The sequence below is a fragment of the Netta rufina genome, assembly GCF_964035555.1.
Source record: "Netta rufina genome assembly, chromosome: 2".
In the NCBI taxonomy this organism is placed as follows: Eukaryota; Metazoa; Chordata; class Aves; order Anseriformes; family Anatidae; genus Netta; species Netta rufina.
Window position 1 is genome coordinate 64,600,916 of NC_140124.1, and position 23,163 is coordinate 64,624,078.

Genomic DNA, 23,163 nt, shown 5'->3' on the forward strand with positions numbered 1-23,163 from the left:
ATTGGCTCTCAGCCAGCTGCGTACGTGCCAGACTCATGTGAGTTGAGTACGGTACTTTACTAGCCCATTGCCTCTTAACTGCCCAACATCCACGTGTCTTATTTCACTTAACCATTCCTCCACAAAAGACTTGTTATTTTTAGCTCTGATAGCTTCAACACTATATGTTATAATGATGGATAATCTGGAAACAGATTATACAACAGTGATATTAAGTAACTTAATTAAATTTAAAAAGTTAGATTTCAAATTAAAAGAAATGTCATTTTTAAAGTGATCAACCATTTCCCTTCTTCACTTTGCCTTAACACTTTCTTTCCAATTCACAAGAGAAGAAACACAAACAGACATATTATACATTCCTTTTAACCACTGGTATTCATGAAGTAACTTCTTAAAGTCTTCCTTAGCTACAAGATGAACAACAAGAAGCATGGTAAAAAAGTATGCTCCTGAAGAAAACACTTCTCTACATCATTTACTGGACTTCAGAGTAAAACTGTACATCACTGCAGACTTGAGACATCTTGGTCATTACATTTAAACTTAATGAACAAACTTTTCAAGTATAACTCCAGGCACAAATCAGAGGAAACAGCTTGCTATCAGCACACAATCTTTCCTACTTTCAAGTATCAAATAATATGCACTCAGATTAAAGTCTACCTTCTATGATAACCTTTTTTTTAAAACAAACAAACAAACAAAAAAACAAAGTACATGCAGTTAAGTACACAGTGTCACCTAACCGAAGACTTCATTGCTATAACAGAGTACAATACTTCTCACTGAACTTATAGGCTACAAAAATTTACTTTTAATCCACTACATTTTTTCAGCTTCATTAAATTCATCCGTACACAAAGAACACTACCTTTCTGAAGCAACAGCTGAGGATTTAAACAGCCATTTCCATTCTGGGCTGCTCCCCAGTCTAGACATTTAAAAAGGAATTATTCAAGAGGTATTCCACCAATATGTATTTATGCATATATGTTCTGGTGACAATTCAAATAAAGTTATGTTCTAGTCTTGTGTGTGTGATTTTTCAAGAATTGTTGATTTGAATTTCAAATTTGAATTTTTCCAATTGCTGATCTTGGCAGCATACCTCATAATATGGTATATATGCTAGTAAAGTCAGCAATTTTTGATAAATATTGCTGGCACAAACAGCTTACACCCTGTCCTCTACCTATAACTGTTTATTTTGGCAACATGAACTTTTAAGTTAGGAGATTTAAAAGCATGATCTAAAAATGACTCAGCTGACTCTCGTGCAGACATCAGAATTTGATAGACCAACTTTAAAACATACAGCTAAGCCATGACCAGTAAAGAAAACAGATTTTCATAAATCTGGATTGTTGAGTTGATTTACTTAATCTGAAATGAAGAATATCTTCATAAGCCAATTATACTTAAGAATGTTTATTTCTTCTAGGTAACGCAATCAGTTATGAGAAAGGAGTTATGAGAATGAGCCAAGATTTACTTCACCTACTTAAGTGCCTCATCATTAATTTCATCTGCCAAGCTATGAGTCACACAAATAAAAGACTTCATAGCAGTAGCTGGCAAGCTGATATGAAAATTTCTATCATGCTGGCTTTATGGAAGAACTGAGACTGTTTCATGTCAGCTGTTACTTTTAGATATATCAGACTCCAACCTCTTGTGAAAGCTGGTGGAACATGCTATTTCTTTTCAACTACTAACATACTAAGAGACGTTAAAACTAAGAGACGTTAAAACACTGAAGGAACAGACAAAGTGAGCACCTTTTGCATGTTTTGGCTATTTATGTCCACCAGCTACAGTAGTTCTTATTTTTCAAAAGGCCATGTACAAAACCATGTGGCTCAATATGACAATGAAAGAAAAGCATTATTAGCATCTGCTTAGTAAATGAAATACATAAAACAAAACAATGAAAACCATTCTTACAGGTATTAGAGCTTTGACTCCACCTTCCTCTCCAATGGCATTACATATCTCTCTCCCCCAACACAATTCAAATACATATAAACTGTAATGAAAATAAATATCGGTATTCCTTCTTCAGTATTATTTCCTTCAGAATAGTAAAAACATTGTACTTTAAAAAGAGAAAGCTCCAAGTAAAATAATCAGGAGTACTGTCTTTGGTCCATATTGATTATTCAAAACTGGTTAAATTATTGGTTTCTTTAAGAAACTGAAGAGCAAACCTCAAATTACACCATTAGTCGCGGTAGAGATTATTTTCATAAACTTGTAACAACCCATAAATAAAAGAATAACTATTTGGAAGATTTTCTGAAAATAAGAATTTTTATTATATCAGTAAGTCAGAATTGTGTGGAATGTATAAGTCTTTAACAATAGCAGCTTCTAACAAAGCAACAGAGCATCTTTACATTGAACAGTATATCCAGTATTCGAATGCCTCCTCCAAAGAGGAAGTTGTCAATGTATTTGTTCTCTACTATAAATTAATAATTTACAATGCACAGAATGTGCTTAGTGATACCATGCAGAAACATGCAGAGCTATTTAAAGATAGCTCTAAAAGATTTTGGGTAGACATCTGCACAATGCTTTATTGTCCAAAGCAAAGCAGAGTACCATCCGTGCCATTCACGCACAAGGTATTTCTGTAGCTTAGTAATGATGAAAAAATCCTAGGTTATCCTAATATTTTTTTTTTCTTGGGTAAGTTATTTCAGCTGCTACTTTCTGTAAAATACAGAATACACCTCCAAAACATAATTAATACACATATTTATATAAATAGCGTATACATGTATACACACACCATGCTTTGAGTAGAGCACCTTTTACAAGTTTAACACGGCTGTTCCTAAGGACGTGGAATGAAGCCTCCAAGTTTCAGAGATGTAAGGCCACTTGTATGTTTCCTCTACTGGAATTACTATTCATTAAGTTCATGCCATGATCAAGGAACATTTCATAGATGAACTAGACATCCTCATTTATCCCTCACAAGAAGCATTTAAAAACTTCATCTGTTACACCAGGTAGGCACTACATTTACTGCCTGTTCATTGTTGCTAGACAACATCATATAAAGCAGAGACAAATAAGCACCTAACCACTTTAAATGCAATTACAGTGATCTGTACAATAAAAATTATTTGGAGGAAGGTTATTCAACATCTGCAAAGATACCTCCTTGTCAAAGGAAGAAGGTTAGAGTGACAAAAAATTCATTGGCACTACAATGAAAATGACGAATGAAGTTTTATTAGTTACATAAATTTCCTAAGTTAGCAGTGGTCTCATAAGAGTTTAAGTTAGTGAAACAAAGCAAGCCTTTGAACAGTGATAGCATAAAAAAAACCCATATAATAAGAATTGAGATGTTCAAGGTAATTTGGAGACAGGAAACAAGATTCAGGGCGAAGTAAAGACACGAGACATTTAAAATTGCTGAATGCAATGCTTTGTGAGAGGGTTGTTTTTGATTCAGACAAGCATTTCTAAGTTGTCAAACACAAACACTTTAAAGTCTGTCGGATGAGACATATCAAATAACCAAGCTTATTTATAATACCTAAAAAAGAACAATGAAGAGAGCAACTTTTAAAAATCTTCTCCCCTAAAAATATACATTACAAGGCACATTAGGAGAAATATCATTGATTTTATTATTCCATTTGAATTAAATACCTGAAACCAGTTCTCATATCATAAGACAATGGGGAGAAGTTTAAAATGCATTTTGACAGATGCACTAACTTTAATAGACAAAGTGCTATGACTTATGCCAAAAAGGATCAGCATAAAGTAAAAAAAAATAAAATAATAAAAATAACCAAGCCATGAAAAATAAGTTTTGAAATCAAAGTAAGGAAAATATAGGTATTACACAGCATTTTAAAGTGACTCAAAGCTAAAAGTATAACACTGAGAAGGTTTATAAACCTACATTTTACATTGTTCCCTTCATAGCCTGCAACTTTGTATATTTCCAAAAAAAAAAAAAGACTTCCAAAGAAAAAATATTAGCATCCTTAGTGCTTTAAAAAAAAAAAAAAGGAACGGTTTATAATGAAAGAAAATAACAGAAAGCAGGTTAATTCATTATACTGTTTTGAAGCACTAAGCAATAAACCTGGATTGTACGTTGTATTTTAACCCTATTCTTTTCTTTTAGCTGTACAGCAGATGCCAGTGATTTCAACAACTCTGCAAGTCTTTTTGACATCTTAACAGCAAAACCTTTGGGCAATTAATTATTCTTATCATTACTAACAGTCAACTGCTAAAAAGCATTCAGTTGAGTATGTAAAAGATGTCTTATTCCTCATACAGAACTTTGTGCCCTTTAAATTTTGCACTTCATAAATAACATTAAAATTTCTATTCACTCCAAATGATTCACACTTAAGACATCTCACATGCATAACAGTAGTGTTCCCTTTAAACTAGAAAAGCACAAACTCTACTGAAAGATATGTATTTGAAAGTTCCAGGTGTCTTAACCTTTCCAAGGATATAAAATGTTCAGAAACAAAGTTGTAAATACACCAGTGCCGCCCCACTTCCAAACTTCCAAAGTAAGGTAACTTTTATTTAGCAAGCTTAACATTTTTGTTGCATTGAAGACTTGTGTTGTTTTTTTTTTTTGTTTGTTTTGTTTTTAAACACTTTCCACTGGTATATTCTCAAAGTCTGTATTACATTTGTCTATTCTTTAAAGAGTATGTGTAGGGTTAATAGTACTATCAATACTTAAAAAGAGGGAGCTTACTTGCAGCAAGTAGCTTTTCTAAGGCTTTTAGAAGGGGTGGTAACCATTTCAGACAAAATAATTTAAAGGAACGCATTAGTTTAAGATTAATATGTACATCCACAACAGATTATACTTCTTTCTCACACAGTCTCCTTAAACTAAGGATGCCTAAAGAACCAAAATCATGAAAAAATGATGTGCTGATCTTCAGTAAACTGACACAATTCATTCCAAGATTGTGCTAATTACATCAGGATTGGTAAAGTTGTAGTTCTTCAATCCCACCAATATTTGTCTACCACTGAAATTGGACCTGTTGTTTTTAATGCTGAATAAGAGTAAAAAAAAAAAAAAAAAAGTCATCGTACTATTCCCCCTGAAGTTCAACAGTGTATATCCACAGCTTTCTTCTATATCTACCATTTCAAAAAAAGCTCACCCAACCAACTGTTAAGAACTAAACTCCAAGTTTGGCACATACAGCAACTTTCAGGAGCGCGCATTTATTTTTATTAAAACACTGATAAGAACAATGATCCTATCACCAAGCATTAGCCTGACTGGCAGCTACTCAAGGTGCTTTATCTCAGCTTTGCACACAGGGATTGCACTTTGCCTATGATTGAAGCACATAAGGCACAACGCAGAAGTACAAGAGTTCAGACACTAGAGGACAGTCTGTTCATTCGACTGAACCTCCAGATTTGTAGTGCACGTTCCACATCGCTTCCTTTCTCTTGCACTAGCATTCAAGTTCATAAGCTGTTGAATCCACTTCCAGGAAGCTTCTCTTCAGATCAGAGATTTCTTTAGGCTAGTTGAAATTCTTTTTTACATAAGCCTCAGAGCGTTGCAAGAATCCTTGAAAATGAGATAATTAATGTCAGTACTGTCTGTCCAACACCAAAGACAAGAGCTTCTAAGGGAGCCATATTCTTTCCTGCTACTCTGTAAATTCCAGCTACTGCAGCACCTAAGAATCACAGGAAAAACAAACAGCCATCAAATTACAGATGTAAACCCAAGGCTGAAATATATAACAAATAATTTACTGTGCTTATGCATCACCTATTTCTAGAATATTACCAAACACTGTATTACTTCACGGTATTATGCAATAATTTAGCCTTGCTTGACTTTTTCTAGTTTTATGAAGAGCCTTCAGGGATGATTTTCCCAATTGAATCAGATTAACTTTCACAACACAAGCTTGATTTGAAAAAAAAGTGAATCTTGCCATTTCTCTTTAGGTGCATTCAAATTTAATCTTTTTTTTTTTCCTTCATATTTGCCTTCTGCTAATTTGAAAAAATAGCAAAAACAACATTAAAGTTTGGTTTAATTGTGCTTGCATAAATAGGGAGAAGACAACAATAAGACTTCTGGAGTCTACAAAACAATTGAAAATTTCTATGAACTTCATTTAATATTTCAGTTAAATAACCAAGTCATACTGTGTCAGTTTAACTTCGATTTAAACTACTAATTTAACAATTGTCCAGCAAATCAAGCAGAAACATGAAAAATAATCCAGAAGTCTTACACTGTCAACCATGAAAGTGTATGGGAGGAAATCTCTACAGATATCATTAGATTTTGAGTTATATCAAATTAAGACATCACTTTGCTTGTAGATGTGTGCAATTCCCATTTGTATAACATTACATGATCAAGATAAGTCAGCAATAAAATACTGCATTGTAAACAAAGCCAGTTGCTCCTAACTCCCTCCCCTCCCATTGTCTTTTACATGCTGAATTTATCACATGCATTTAAAGAGCAAAAGTCACACAGCAAAGGAATAGTTGTGTTGACTTGAAACAAGTGCCTGAGAAACATATTCTTTGCTACCAATCAAAATACCTGGCTAATGACGAAGAACATTTTCTTCTCAAATGACGTCTGAACATAGACACCAAAATGTTCATCCAAAAAAACCATCTTGTATATGTGGGAATAGAAATGTTGTTTTTGCAGAGTTACATTGTTTAGAAGGAGGGAATGTGGTACTGAGATATGCTTACAGTGATAAGAAAGTTTAGCAGGCGACCTTGTAAAATGCAATCAGATTCCTTAGGACAATTAGGTGAAAATCATGGTGTCAAGTCAAGTCAGATAAGTGAAGAAATATTACCACTTCAAGCAGTAAAAATGTCAAAAGAAATCTGAAGTTTAACAGGCCGGCGACTGAAGGCCATGCATTGTTTGTGAAGCATCAGATAGATTGTGAACCTGGATTACCCACTCAGTGGGGAAACAGAGGAGGGTCCTGCCATCAAAAGGTATATAAACTGTGTTTTGGAACTAGTAGATGCGCTCTCTCCTGCTTGTGGGGCACCCGCCATTGCAATCGCGAATAAATTACTACTTCACTGTGATCCTCGCCTGAGCCTAAGTTATTGGCTACGGAATGTTTCTCACAGTATACATCTGTCTGTGGATAAAAATTTTACTCAATCCATACCTCAGAAGTTCACTTAGAATAAAGCTTTCTTAAAAAAAATACTTTTTTCTGAGCTAATATTTGTTGTAGAGTGCTTGTTTCCCTTACCTAAAAGGAACACTGAATTTTCTGTCCTTTGAGGTTTTGGCCTTCAGGAAAAAAAATCTTAATTGTGAAATAGTTATAGAACTTTTCGTATATAATGTCTGAGAAGCCAATTAACTACTATTAAATGATTCTAGAGAATACAAAGATGCTTCTGCAAGCTCTAAGAAAACTGAAAAGCTACCACAGTTTTTGAAATAAATACCAAGAGTTTTTTTAAAAAAAAAAAAAAAAAAACAAACACAATGGAATTTCCTCATTTTTACTCAGTCATTAATATGAATAGTTTGCTGAAGTGATCAAAAATCCATTAGTCAGTACCAACAGATTTTCTAGAAGTACAATCCATATCTGAGTATCACCTGATATCTTAAAAAAATTTATTTATCAAACATTATAGGAAAAGAATTCACTAATAATTGTTTCTTTACAAAAAAAATGTGAAGTATGTTTTGTCAGAAACCTCACAAGGCTAGCCTTATATTATTTCACTCAGCCACCTTGCATAAGCTTTTCCATTTGTTCCTCTACTATTGACCTGTCAAAAACTGAAAGAGATCCTTGAGACTGAGCCCAGTACTGACATTAAAAATATTCAGGCAATTGAACTCTCAAACTGAATTCAAATTGCTAAGGTTTATTAATTAGTAGCATCAAATTATGGTATACCAATAATAGAACTGTTTTGCTTCTTAAGAAAACATTGAGATATTTTGGAAAACATCACTAATGAAAACATTTAAAATGTTATAGCTTGATAATTATGCGTTTATATTTGTTGAATAACTGTGTGCAATACAACCTGTAATGCATAACCCAACACAATTGGTACAGAGCCAGAGTATACTACAATAAGTTGCCATTGAGGAAAGGACAACATCACCAAAAGAGTGTGTATTGAGGGAGGAGGAAGAACAGACCCTTTGGGATAAAATGCAGCTGAAATCCTTACTTCAAACTGCCTAACATATCTCTTTCTGGGGTTATTTTTGACAGTATTCACCACTATTCACTCAGTTTATTGCCTTTTGTTTGTTTGTTTGTTTTTGTTTGTTTTTTGTTTTTTTTTTTTAAACTAACCATGTTTTTACAAAGCCTAGGAATTGAGGGGTTCGCTCATGGAAATCGGTTTGGTACTTGAATTTCTTACGTACTGGATTTCGCCTATCCAAGAAACTAAATCCTTAACTTCCATTCCAGCTTGCAGCATAATAGCTATTGAAAATACTCTTTAATATTGTATTACTATAATAGCTATTGAAAATACTCTTTAATATTGTATTACTATAATTGGCCTTCAGGAGCTCCTCGCAGCATTTCTTTCAGGATGAAACAACCCATTGTCATCCAGAAACAAAAACGTTTTTAGCTAACCCAGTGACAATATTCTGTGTAAAACCACTGGGAACAACATAATAAAAGTCCACAGTGCAAGCTTGGAGAAATTCTCAGGTGAAATGCATTATTTACACATAAACAGTGCTGTTTATTTGTTAAATGTTTTGACATGTAAAACTGGATGTCCCAAAACTCAACTGTGTTACTCCTCTTCTCATGCATAAAGACGAAGAAATTTCATTTCACAAACACTGATCATTCCCCACTGCAGAATACTACTGAAAAAAATCTCGGCTTGGATACCCAGCAACACATTTCCTGTCTTTTATTCTTCAGAAACAGTCAGGCACAGTCGACCTAACAGGGCCACTGCCATTTTACACATAGGACAATTCAATGTCAGCATAACTCACAATGTGAGGTTCTCAACAGGTTCCATATATGCCTTACCTTAGGAGACAAAATAAAGTAGAATTATACTGAACTGCTGTTAAACACTGAAAATTCTAGGCTAGGAAATATACAGCAATTAAAACATTACTTTGAGTAAAACCTTAAGGAAGTATTTCTTCAGAAGCTTGTATTTTTATTTAATCTTGAAAGCTAGCAGGCAAGAATGACTTTCAGTATGAGAAACTTGAAGAAATAATCTCCTACAAAACACTCATGAGTGAAGCTTAAATGTTACCGCTACTCTGATAATCTGTACAATTCAAAGACAGAATGAAAGACAACACTGCTCACCTACAGTTTAAGGCTATATGACAGTCTCTAAATTTTCAGTTCCATACCCTCTAAGACTTTATAACTAACATCATTCCTTCCTACACCAAATAAATTGGAAATTATTATAACCACACAAGACTGGGAAGGTCTTTCAAATCTGTAAGCCAAACTGTTTGGTCTGTTCTCTGAGTGGTATGCATAGTTCAGATTGTTATACAGTCACTAAAAAAAAAAAAAAAAAAGTAAAGTTTGTTTGCTGCAAGTCAGTACCTACACGGCACCTTTCCTTCCTTTAAGAGAGCAACATCCTATCCAAATGTAATTTAAAAACCTCCAGCAGGCTTAAGGAAATGAGCAAGAAGTCAGTCCTGTAATTAATGGGATCAGAGCTTCATTTCCAAACAAAATGGCTGTCTTTTAGAGTATTGACAGGTGATCTTGATCAAAAACTTTTGGCAAAAGGTCTGCACAAGTATGATAAGACAGGACTACACTTTCTGTTCTCAAAAAGGTATTACCTATCAAGCATACATATTTGAACAGCTTGATACCTAAACTTTACAAGATGAAAGACTAGGACAACCGTCCGATGACAATTCTGGAATCATTTTTTATCTTTACTACAACAGGAAGAGAAACTCAGCTGTCATTTTCATTAGAATTGCTACATGACTGAAGCAAAATCCTTAATAAACAATCACCAAACCACTAAGAGAAGCTTTATTTGTTTTAATATTGATTTAAATTTAGCGTAAATAAAAACACAAAAGACAGACTTACTGGTTATCATTGCTCCTGTTACAGAACCCAGAAATCCAATGCTGACCACAGTGACAGAGATTAGTCTCCCCTGCCTATGCCTCTGCAGCATCACAAACATTAACACTCCCACAGCACCATGGACAAAGAGAGAGGAAAAGAGAGCCCAGAGGAAAACCCAGTACCACATCTCTGAAAGAAAGCAGTCAAAAGATTAATATTTTTCAGGCAATAAATTTAAGAGATTTAGAAACATTGCATATAATCAATAGTAAAAGAAAAGCAATACCCATTTCAGTCTTAAAAGGAGTCAATGTGAAAACACTGGCATATGCTCAAGACACTATCCCCTTTTAGCAGTTTATCAAAGAAGTAACTACTATGATCAAAAAATTGTAAAAAGAAATCTAGTACAGTTTTTTGTGATAATACACCTGATTAAAAGACCACCATATTTTCTTCAAAGGGTTCTTTAAAAATACAATAATTTTAACTTCTTACTAGGATTTTGCAAATACAGCTGCAGAACAAAAAGTTATCTGAAACCAAGTGAACCAGAAAAAAGTCAAGAACTGTCTTTTATAATAAGAGACCACATCAAGCTAACATCAAACACAAAAGACGAGATTAAAGACTTCAGTATATCTACCCAGGAGCTGTAAGTGTTCTATTGAATTAGCTTCAAAAGGAAAAAAGAGAAATAAAAAAAATATTAAACTGTAGTAATACATCCAGCTGCTTTATTCTAATTGCTTAGCACACACTTTTATAGGTACAGGTAGTCACTATTATTTGAGTCACTGAGCAAGGACAGGAGATTTTGAGAATGTGCAGAGTACAATCATTTCTAAGAATGCCAGGCATGATCATTACTTTCAAATACAAGAGCAGAGAGCATCAATAAAGCTACATAAAAATCAAAGAAACTTCCTTACTTGATGGCTATCTTCTAAAAGCATTTACTATAATTCAAAAGCGTAAGAAAAACTAAAAAAGGAAAGAAGTAAAACTCTAAATATATCCACTTTTTTTTTTTTAAAAGGTCAACTACAGTGACGATCTTGTGTGTCTCTATCATCATAAAATTCCGCAAACTGGTAGACGTTTTCCCAGCTGTCACAATCCCAAACTTAGTTTTTCCCACAGTTCACCCTAAAAAAAAATATACAGCTTCCATACAACAGTAGGACAATGTTTATCAGGCAAGCCTGTACTACTGTAGCTTGACATTCAAGCAGAAATATGACCCAATTAGCTAACTTAAAAATATATGCAAACACAGCAGATTAAGCAAAAAATACTGTAAAAGGATGCTCAGGAAGAATTGTTGCCACACAGTAACTGCAGTCCTTTGAGTCCAAGTCTGTAGAGCATACGTAACACAGAACAAAAAAAAAAAGTTCAAACTTTTTCATTTAGCAGTACATGGAGCGTAGTGTCAACCCTTCCCCTTTCACACAGGCATAAAAGGTAAATCCATGTCATAGGACTTAGAACTCCTATAAATCAGGAGAATCAAAAGACCCACTTAGGAGGGCAACAAGGAAGATAGGTGGTAAATATACACACAGTTAATACTAACCGCTGTAGTTCAAGACACAACCTCTCTGAGTGTTTGGATACACACACATATTGGGGGTAGCTCTAAGCAAGTCCATAGAAGTCCACGTGCTTTATATTTAGGGCAGAAGACAGTAGAACAGAACCATCCTCAAATGTGAGATAAAATGGAGTTCTTCACACACACTTTTCCCCTCCTGCTCCTTAAAGTGACATGCGTACTGAGTGCATTCAAAAGGCAATTAGAGAACATCCAAAAATATTTCTTGTTCTACATAAATGCAGCTGCAGTGTTTAAAGAACCCAGCTACAAACCATGACTTCACAAAGCCTTAGGTTTTCAGCTCAATAGCATCACAGTCAGCAATGCAAGAAATGAAGGTAGCATTACATGCAACTGCAATAACCCAGTACCATCTCATAATATATCATTTATACCTCTGTTTTTGCCAGACTGACTGTAGATGCTAAAATCTGCAGGTATTTACTTCAGAGCAGTTGGAGGGGAGGTGGGCAGAGGGAAGAACCCCTCATATCTTCATGATGGTAGGAACCAAACATTTGTTTAGATGTGAAAAGGGCTAAGACATATGCCTGCAACGCTCCTAGATGCAAGTCAGGCAGCCGGATGGGGGACACAGCAAGCAGTTGTGAACTGGTTAACTGTCTTTCATCCTGCAAGTAGGCAAATTGACAGAACACCAATTTGGAGTTTGTATTTGTATACCTCCAAGTACACGTTGCAGATTATCCACTCTCCAACTTGTGTGCAAATTTGTTGAATAGCTGATTAGGAAGTTACTAGACAGAGTTATGAGCAGAGAGACTAAATGTTTTTTCCCCTTACACACATTCTTGCTAGATAGCAATTCGCGTCACTTTTATCCCAACAGGTTGAAAACAGAACTTTATCCACAGTTTTTTTTTTTCCTGTGTAAGAGTTTGAGGTTCTCTACAATTCATCATTATCCAACTCCATAATTATGATGAAAGATGGCCCTTGAAAAAATACTGTGCTAGAGCTACACTGAAGGAAGCAAAGAATGGGTTGGGGATAACACAGAGACACCATGAGGGACTGGAGAAAGAGAATGCGACCTTCTGAACGCAAAGGGTCAAGGCTTTGCTTGACCAAAAAATAACCCAGTAGTTGGAAGATTTTTAATATCTATAAATGAGGCAGAAATGAGACTGCGGTGTTTTAAGAGTATGCTGATACAACAGACACTTATGCACTATATATGAGATTCATACTCTAAGGGGTATAAACACACCTTATCAATTGCTACTACCTTGACAAACAAAGCATGCTGTCAAAGAAGTTCATTATTTGTGTAACTACACTAATTAACTTGCTCTTCTGATGATATGAGCTACACAATTGGAATACTTTGCTGGTATGATAATAATGATTTTGTTTTAACTAGCGGAAAGCTCCAAACACAAACCTAGCCTCAGTTATTTAGTCACATCCACATAGAGCTACCTGAAAGAGCCCTGAACAAAATGACAAAATGAAACTACAATACAAAAACAAAAAACCATGCACTGGAAAAGATCCAGTACTTAGTGGCTTACAAACCACAACATCCAATCCATCGCACAGATCATCCTGGCTTTACGCAGGTGGAATTTTCCTCCCACCCCCCAGAAGAGCTACAGGGCTCAAGCACTTGCAATCCATGCTCTTTCTCTCCAGATTTAGGGTACTGCTCTGTTAATTTAGGTATTTATAGCTATTATATATAAATTATACATATAACACACAAATCACATTATGCTTATCTATTATACATGTACTTTGAAGATATCACTGTAGGCATATACAACCTCAAAGATTAGACTTCTATGATTAGAAAAGAAGTCTTAAAGGATGCTAAAGTTTAAAATGACATCTGTATTGACTTATCAAATTTGAAGTTGCATTCCATTAACAGCTTTATCTCGGGCAAATAAAAAATGTAAAGTCAAAGTATGTAAATGCTAACACTTTTGAACATGATTTATATACATGAACATGTTGTCCCACTGTCACTCAGCTTCAGTAAACAGGTAGTGAATACATCATTAGTCCTTCATCTTGAAGATTTTTCTTTCCCTCTAGTTCTTAGTTTATCTTGCCAGATGAATAGCGATTGCCTATAACATTTCATAAACCAAGACTGATTGCTGCAAAACCAAGCATCTGTCTTGAGACTCTGATCTATGTACCCAGTAACTATCTACCACTTACTGCAGAATTAAGTCTCTGTGCAGAATTCAAGTGTCTGCACCCCGAACACAAAGATACAAATTTCAGTCAACAAGATAGCACATGCTGAAGTTTGAATTAAGAAACTAAATAGTTATATCCTTGCAGATTTATGACCTCAACACACTCAGATTAAGAAATGCTTGTTTATTATACATGCAAACTTAACTTGGCTCTTTATACATTATGGTATTTTCTTCATTACTAGGTCCTTTCTTTAGTTACTGTATGAACTGGTACACTGGAAGTTATCAGGTCTATACAGTCAAATTGTTGTTTGTAGATGCTAACATTTTTGCTGTATTAACTGGAAGAGAAGAACTTGCTGAAGAGCACTGAAATCATTAGAGACTAGACCCCCTGAAGTTGCAGAATAGGGGACAACAACATAGTCCAGAAAATCAGGGGACAAATAATTGCAGAATGAAGCTTAGGGAGAAAAAAAATAGAAGAAGGCATCAGTCTTTGGAACACGCAATTAATGAGACAAACAAAACACCTACTTTGCTTACAGGAAGGACAGAAATATTGCAAAGTTCCCTAAACTTGAGGTAGCATATAACATGAATATTTACTACAACTGACACTCATGCAGGGACATTTTTCAGTTCAGAATCAGTCATTAGCCAAGTCATTCCATTAAAGCGTGATCTACCACTTAGCACATAACTGGTACATGCCAAGGGGCCATTTGGATTTGTTGGAGGAGCTAAAATAGGGTGAGGCAGGAGCCCCCTCTCCTCTCCCATAGGTCACAGAGCCTTATCCTCACCATTTACAGTAACATGCCCAAGCGAAGGCAGGAAGCTATGAAGCAAAAGTCAGTGGGCCTGGGTTCAGCTACAGCAAACAGCGCTTGCTATCATGGAGCGCGATGGGCACATGGCAGGAATTCAGTTGTCTGCAGTCTCCTGTGGTACTTTGTACTATATTACCCTACATAAAAGGCTGGATTTCCCTTTGTATTGAACTTGAACCAGACTTACAGTATAAAAAAATATTGGTTCAACTTCTCATTAAAACACCAAAAAACAACAACAAAACCAATCACACATCAATTAAACCACTGAGTTTTCAAACACTTCCTGGTTTAGGCTGGAGCTCGTATTTTATTTCAAAACATTGAACAAAGTTGATACATTTTTTTTTAAATAAAGAACATAACTTTGCTGATAAAATTGTATAACTTTTTCAAACATAATCAGAATTGTTAATTTAAAGACAAATTCTTGCTTGAACAACTTAACTCCCAAATCCAAACCACAACTTTAAGTCCAAAAATAAACACAAAGCAGTCTTGAGGAATATTCATGGAACACTATATATTTATTATCTTTTCAGTACTCTGAAGAAGTTTCTTCTTCACTTTCTCCTTTCTTTTCAGCACAGAAAATCAGAACATCTTTTTTGAACAATAATTACTTCTACAGTCAGTAAATATTTTAGAAAGATTTTATGCAAGTTTAACAACAGTTACTGATTAATATCAGTTACTACACTTAAAAAAAAAATCACCTTACATATAATCAGGAACACAAACTTATATAAACAACTAAATCCACTTAAAGCTATTCATTTTTGACATTCCATGAGAGCATGCCACATACCCAATCATGGCTATTAGGACAACTTGTATTTAAAACACCAATTCAGAAACTACAGTGCATCTACAACTGACAATAATACACTCTCCTACAGCATTATCACAGATGATTAACTATTTTTTTCATGTTCTTTAAATTAAAAATAATCATTTGGCATTAAAAATACCTTTTGCAACTTCTTGTTATATTGCAAAAGCACCAAGAAACATTTTTTCTTACCTAACACTCAGCATTGAATTTCACAGAAACGCCTGCATTGCATCATGTTCTAATAAGAAAAACTTTGGAGGACATCTAATACAAAGAAAAGTTACATCCATTGTTAGCTCCTTCCTTTAACGGTACAACTAGTATTTCCACAGAAAGAATGCAAGAATAACTACTCAGGAAGTGAGCTATATTCGTGTGGGGACACACTAATACCTCTAAGATTTAATCACCAGACACAGTGATACAAAGTGTATGCACTTTAAAAAGTTTAATAAAGTATAACCTATTAAAAGTTACTTTTAACTGGAAGTTAACAAGAAAGATCATAAAGCCTAAGACTCCACCTCTGTGCTACACATATGTATCTTTCACACAGATGGGAGGGAAAAGATGATATAATACTTTTTCATAAATATTAGAAACATACACCCTTTACTCAAGATCCTTCCAGGGAATTTACTCAGTAACATCCCTACTATCAACACAAAGCCTCTTCTAGTCCGGAGGTAGAAACTCACCATTCCCTTTATGCCTGGACAGGACAAGTAGCACACAAACACACTTCCCTGCTCTATACCTTCTAAGATAGGGTACGAAGGACTGCTCTAGAACTTTTTTTCCTGCCAAAGCTCCCCTCTCCTAGCAGGCTGCAACGACCTGTCTTGAGACCCCCTTCCACAGCTTGGCTTCACCTTTCCAGAGCAGAACCCCTGAAGCTTACAGTTAGGTTTACGTGCTAGCCCCGTTAACCTGTCACCCCGTTAACTCCCTCACTGCGTAGGGTGAAAAAAACAACAGAACAGTAAAAGTCTCTGCTTCTAGCACTCATTTTTCGTTTAAACAGCTTTCCCTCAGATGCCACCCATAAAAAATAAACCCGCTGACAGCGTCGCAGGAGCCCTCGCGGCCACCCCGCTCCGAGCATCCCCACAAGGAGCACCCCAATCCCAGTCCCAGTCCTAACCGGGACCCAACCGCCCCAACGCCGACCGCCCCAACGCGCCCCCGGTTACCGGTGAGGCTGCGCAGGACGGTGCCATGCGCCCAGAGGCTCAGCACCTGCTGCACCGACAGGTTGATCGCGGACAGGTCCCCCGCCTCCACCTTCATGCTGCCGGCCCGGGGGGGCCGCCCAACGGCCGTGCGTGTCCGCGTGTCCCCCCGGCCCCTCACCGGCAGGGCAGGGTCCCCCTCACCTCCCCAGCGCCAACGGTCGCCACCGCCCCGGCCGCCGCCCCGGCCACCGCCATCACCTGCGGGGGGCGGGGCGAGGCGACGAGGCCCCGCCCACGCGCGGCCCCGCCCACTCGGCCGTGACCGTCGGGCTGCGCGCCGCCTGATTGGTCCTCGCCGCGAGGGGCGGGCGTGCGGCAGCAGCCGTTGCAGCGGTTGGGGCCGTTGTCCCGGCGCAGCTGGGGCGCTGGCTCCCCACAGCGTGCCGTGGGGGTGCTCGGCGGCGGCGCGCGAAGATGTCGCTCGGGCACGGGGCAGGGCAAGCCCTCAAAAGTTAAAAAAGATGACAAACTTTGAGTCAGTCCTAATCCTGTAACTACGCTTAAGCCCCTAGTTCCTTTCCTTACATAATAAAAGAAATACAACCATTAAGTTGAATGCTGCCTCTTTGGAAGTGCAGGATGTGTGGTGATTACTGATTTAATAGCAATTTTTTTCCCCACTCTTAAATATGACGTCCTAAGTTATATTTACTGCACATTTCCCATCTTTAATAAATGGCACTTGCTACAGTACTTCGTAAGCATCATTTTCTGTCAGCACCCTTTGATGTATGGGGTTGGGGCGGTAAAGCAATTTGCACTTTATTTATTTTTTAAAGCCATGACAGATAAATCAGTTAATATCCTGCTTGATTTTTTTCAGATATACTATTGTGTGGTGTTTAGTTCAGAGGACTTTTGTTTGCAGCCAACAGTGCTTGGCATTTCTGCAAATAGGTATCAAGCCAGGCAATGAAAACACACAATGAATGACTCCTTAGATGGCTCCGGGTTTGGCTGATTGAGCACAGCATCACTGCAGCAGAGAAAGAACCCAACTGCCAGGACAGATCTGTTCCAGGATGGAGGGAATGTCCTCCCTCTCCCTGCAATCTCACCAGCAGCAACCTACCCCTGTGTGATTCAGGCAGGGTACCCACAGATACCAGCCTACTTCACTGCACACGGGCACAGTGGGAAAATAGTGTATCTTCTATGCTTAAACATAAAAAGGAGCGTCCAGAAAAAAACTTATGTTGGTTTATTCTTTTTAACTTCTGGACGCTCAACTTTCAGAAAGCAAACACTTCTCAACGAGCTTAAGAAAACCCAACCCAAAATCTGTATTTTAGACCACTGTCTCAACACCAAGTGTGCTCCACTTCATGATGGAGGTACAGAGAGATGTTGCACAGATCATTCTTTCTCTGGAGACACAAACATTGGAAACCTGTTGGGCTTAATGGTAGTGCCAGGTGCTGCTTTTCAGCTCATGCAGCACCCCTTGTCCTGTGCTTTCCATAGGTCTTTCTCCAGTTGTTCTCCAGGTAACTCAGCAAATCTCTCTTTCTGATTTTATTTATGTTAACTCTGTTCAGCTTCCAAAATGTTCTCCCTGGATTCTCTCTGTTGTGTCCTGCTCTTTCATTACCCACTGAGCAGGTGATCTGGATACAAATCTGTAATGCACTTTTTGTCATCTGAAAATTGGGCCGACTGGATCATTGAGGAAAAGATTGTCAGAACTACTGACACAAGTGCCTTGAATGCAGCAGCAGAAAGCATCAAAATTCCCTCTGTAGGAGCCATAACTTGATACAAGCAGGGACTTGTGGCCAGCATTTTGTCCTCATAAGGCACCTTCACCTGGGAGACATTGCCAAGGAGGACTTGAGAGTATTAGTTTCCTGTGCTGCCGTAGGGGTTATCGTAAACTCTGTAGATGTAAATAAAGCAGGAAGGAAAAAAAAAAAAAAAAGATAGGAACATGATCTTAGTGTTTAATCAGGTAAGGTAGTTCCTTTAAGTCTTAGAGATTACAAAAGAGAAATAGCCTGTCTGTAAGGGCCTGGTGAGCCCTCCTCTGACATGCTTCATGGTACTGTGGCACCTCATATTGAAGGAAAGGAGTCAGTCAGGGCAGGCCCAGAAGACAACACTGAAAAAGATCAGAGGAGGTCGTTGTGTGAGAGAGGGCCAAGGGAGCTGGCTGATGGGCTTAGCTTAGCTGGGCAGAAAGAAGACTGCCAAGCTGTGTGTCTAACTTGAACCTGTCAACACCCTGTAGGAGTAACCACCAGCAAAGGGAGATGATTTATAGTGTGGAGTTGGGGCAGGGGCTGAACGAGTATAAATGGCCCATTAATACAATTAGGCTAGGAATTAGGAGAAGGTTTATAACTGGAGGAAAGAGTCCTGGCCACAGTTTTCCCTAGGAAAACAACAGTGAGGGAGTCGGGAGGGAAACAACTCCCAGGATATACATTGAAATACCTGTTTGTTGAGCTCAGAAGCTGCCTGCTTTCCTGCATCTTGAGAAGAGATGCAACACCTGCAATTTATTAATGAACACTGGAGATACCTGACTCTGTGCACTTGGTGGAGCTCAAGAGAGTTGGCCATGTTTTGCATGCAGCGCTAACATTGCTGGCTTGTGATCATTAGGTCTTTGAGGCTCAGGTCTGCCTTTACATGTGTGAAGCCTTTACAAGTGTGAACACACCGAAGAAAAACTCCGCAAGGAACTCCTGAAAACCTACACATGGACTAATCTTTATTCCAGAAGACCTCACTTTCCTCCCAGTGTAACTTTAGTTCCCCCATCCTCCTTCTGCAGCTGGAAGATGTAGACGATTCCTTGAGCTGCATGAATGTGAAGCATGGCAAAAAGCTGATTGTAAAGCATGGCTTTGGGTGAAGAAGGTTAGTTTTACAGGTGGAAAAGTAGGGTCAATGTAGTTTCTCTGCCCTTTAAAAGATTAGACTACATCTACATACAATGTTTAGATACTTTTTCTGTTATTACTTTCAGAAGCTGAAGAAATAATGATAAATTTGGAAAGCCCTTGGCTGAATCATTTTCCATTTGAAACGGTAATGCTGTTCAAAATGAAACAATTTCATAAGTCATGTCTCTGTAGGGAAATGAACAACACTGAGCATCCTGTATTGTCATGCTTTGAAACAAATGCTTTTTGCATCATGAAATCAGCTTTCTGTAATAGTAAGAAGTCAAAATCCAAATGGCGTATTTTGGTTACATTGAAGAAAAAAATCCCCCTGGAGATCTTCTAGCTAGTTAGCCATGCAGATCCACAGGCACTGCAGTTAAAGATCTGTTTGAGACAACCTGCTTTTACTGGATGTATGACCTCAGCACAGTTTGGATATCCGGACTTTTTTTTCCACTTCAAAGGTTTTTTTTTAGCTTATGATTCAAACTGCTGACAAGACATGACCAAGTGCAGGTAGCAAATGACGTTAACCTCCAACATTAGCAACAGATTTTTGCATGCTTGCCCCCCTTAAGCCCACAGCTTCACACACAACAGTTACTGCTCAGCCAGAAAAGCTGGCAGCTACAGTTAGTTATGGTTTGAGCACTGGGTCACTCGGAGATACTTGGCCTTGTCACCCCAGCTCTTCAAAGGCTGAAAGGTGAGCTCAGCCCCCACACCCAAAGATGGATTAAAGTGCCTCAATGGCAATGGAGGAGAGGAAGGAAGGTGATATCACAGACTAACCACTGCAACTCTTCCCAGCACAAAAAACAGCCTCACAAGTTGATCTAAGCCACCAAAACTCATTCAGTGCTGGCTTGCAGGGCCCCAGAAAGTGTTGGTGGCAAGGGGAGGAGGTGGCGCCCAGGAGAATTCTCCCTCACGCCAGTAGATGGAGCCCAGTGTCCCCGAAGAGCTCGGCATGGCTGGCAGGCCACCGCGGGGTGAGGCCTCAGCCATAGCGAGGAGCTGCCGTGACCCTGTAATGCCACTCTTCAGGTTTTGTAGAGAAGCTCAGGTGTTATTTTGCACCACAACCTGTGGGTAGCTAAAATATCGGCAGCCAGAATGTCGTTTTTCAATTAAAGCTTTGAAAAACTAAGTCTGCTTAGTAGCATCAGAATATCCTTCTGTAAAAGCCACTGGTAGCTTATACGTATCAGGTCGTAAAGTCTTAAAGATTGGCCACATTGTAAAATACATATTAAAATCCTAATGACTACTCCAATATGACTTGTGAAGTGTTGTTGTAAATAATCCTCTGCCTACACTTGGGATCTGAAATGTTTTTTTTTAGCATTTATGTCTGCACTGCTTTAAATAGTGAGTGATGTGCTTGTTTTAAACAAGATTACCACTCAGAAAAATGTTGCTTTCTCCTACTGTTACTGGACACACACAAGTATGCACTCATACACGTTAACAGCACAGTTTTATGTCAGGCCTGCTATTAGTATCAACTACGCTGCTTCTTATAAAAGGCTTATACTCTGTGTTTACACATCTAAAGTACTCTTTTCTTGTGATTAAGAACATTACAAGGGTTCACGCTGAAGACTAAGTTAACCTTTGTATTTCCCTTTTTCAAGATCATTGAAAAAAAGGCAATTACATATAAAAATTGTCTTCAGAAAACATTTGGAATAGGCTAGAGGAAACAACCATCTTTCAAAACATGAATGAAATTAATTCCACCATTCCCTCAGGATTTAAGAATAAATACATGAGGAACAACCCTTGCTCCTTTGTTCTCTTCTGTGCCATGTTCAAAAATGTGTGTCTAAAATGCAAAAACCTTAAATCCTGCAAGATGCGTTTCTCCTGGAATAGTTCCCTCTTGTCCCACATCTCCCCCCTCCCCCTTTTTTAAAAAAAAATAATATACCAAACTCAAGAGATTCATGTCAACAAATGGTAGTCACATTGAGTTTCTTATGTGCTTAGGTCATTAGCTAGCAGGACACTGTCAAGCAATTAGTTTTGAAATATCGTCTTTTTAAATTCTTAGTTTTGAAGTTGATGGAAGTTTGGCAGAAAAATCTGTTCCTTCATTAAACTAGTTTTTAATTTAACCCTCACGTAAGTATGTTACTCTCCAGAAAGAGTAGAGGATTTTCTGCATAGTTTGTTTATACAATCCTAAGTACTGAGGCAACAGATTTGTAAAACATATTTATAATTATTTTCTGATTCAGAATTCAAGAAAACTCAGCTTCAAATACATACATTTTGTTGAAATATCTGGAACGTGAAACTGCACAATTATGCAATATTTGTGTGTGTATACACACATACACACTTATGATCTGTAGCACCCTTACACTGAACTCTGTCTCTCACCTTGTTTGCTCCTCGCTCAGTGCACTTTTGAGCAGACAGGAGCAGGCACATCAGCATCACAAACTAAGACATCCTCAAAACTCCTACTTTTCCTCCAAGGCAGCTGTGCTATGCACAAATCAAGAATAACATAATATATGCTGGGCAGCTGAGTCACAGTAGTAGTGTTTGTTTTCTGCAGAACACACCTAAATTGGGTCTTTTCTTTCATTTATGGGACTAATAAATGTTATGTAAAAGCATCATCAACTTTAAATGTAACCAGATATGGAATGCAAAAAGGTCTGCTTCAGGGAGGCATACTTGGAGAGCGTAGTCATATTCAGACTCAGTTTTCACCTGGTTGTTGCAACATGAAGTATGATAATATAAACCCAAAGGGTGAAATTCAGTGCCATCATGACTAGTCCAAAACGATACTATTCTGACAGCAGTTCCAAATAAGTCAAAGAGTTAGAGCTTAAATTGTACATAAACATTGACCAGGTTTTAGTCAGATTCTCCATATAAGGCTGAAATGTCACCCTCCATGAAAACAGAACCAAGGAAAAGCACATTTCTGAAATTGCTCTATTTATCATGTTAATTCCATGTCTTTCTGTTGCAGAGCCTACTACTGGGTTTTACATCAGTCTCGGTTTCAATAAGCTTAGGATCATGCAGATCTCTGTGGTGAGTTACAAAATTACCTACGAAAGGATGCCAGATGTGCATCAAGTATGAGTAACAAGCTCTTTGCAGAATTAACATCACAATTATTATCACTCAGATCTTCCATAGTCCGAAACATACTTCATATTATTAACAATAATTCTACAGGCCTAACAAAAGTCTGCTTTCCAATCAGTTCCTATAACCTGTAACTTTTGAAATTTAAATGCCAATTTTCAGAATTTACTCTGAATTCTTTTCTATTTCTATAGCACTGGGCACAACTATTCACTCCCTTTATTCCAGCCTCCATATCATCCAGCTGCAACTCATTTTGACTTCTCTGCTGACTCAACCACATGCCACAACTGGAAATAAAGGTCAAATTCAAGGCATGCTATATGCATCTTGAGTTGGAGGTACACAGTCAGTCCAGAAACATGT

At 37.6% G+C, this 23,163-nt stretch overlaps 1 protein-coding gene across 14 annotated transcripts in view; it reads right to left on the bottom strand.

The window, feature by feature from the left end:
• Positions 1–791: 791 nt before the first annotated feature.
• Positions 792–23,163, bottom strand: part of LOC311206660 (transmembrane protein 170B-like) — a 43,899-nt gene continuing 21,527 nt past the window's right edge. For 7 of the 14 annotated variants that reach the window (XR_014618210.1, XR_014618211.1, XR_014618212.1 and 4 more), the window contains one exon: positions 10,174–10,301. Coding sequence is in view for 1 of the 14 variants with exons in the window: in XM_084282190.1 (XP_084138316.1) it covers positions 5,581–5,711; positions 10,131–10,301; positions 16,748–16,844 (399 nt within the window). In the remaining 13 variants the exon portion in view is untranslated. Of the gene's footprint in view, positions 5,712–10,130; positions 10,302–16,747; positions 16,905–18,561; positions 18,666–18,758; positions 18,888–23,163 lie in introns of those variants that run through there. The other 7 variants (XR_014618208.1, XR_014618209.1, XR_014618217.1 and 4 more) reach the window with 4 other exon arrangements.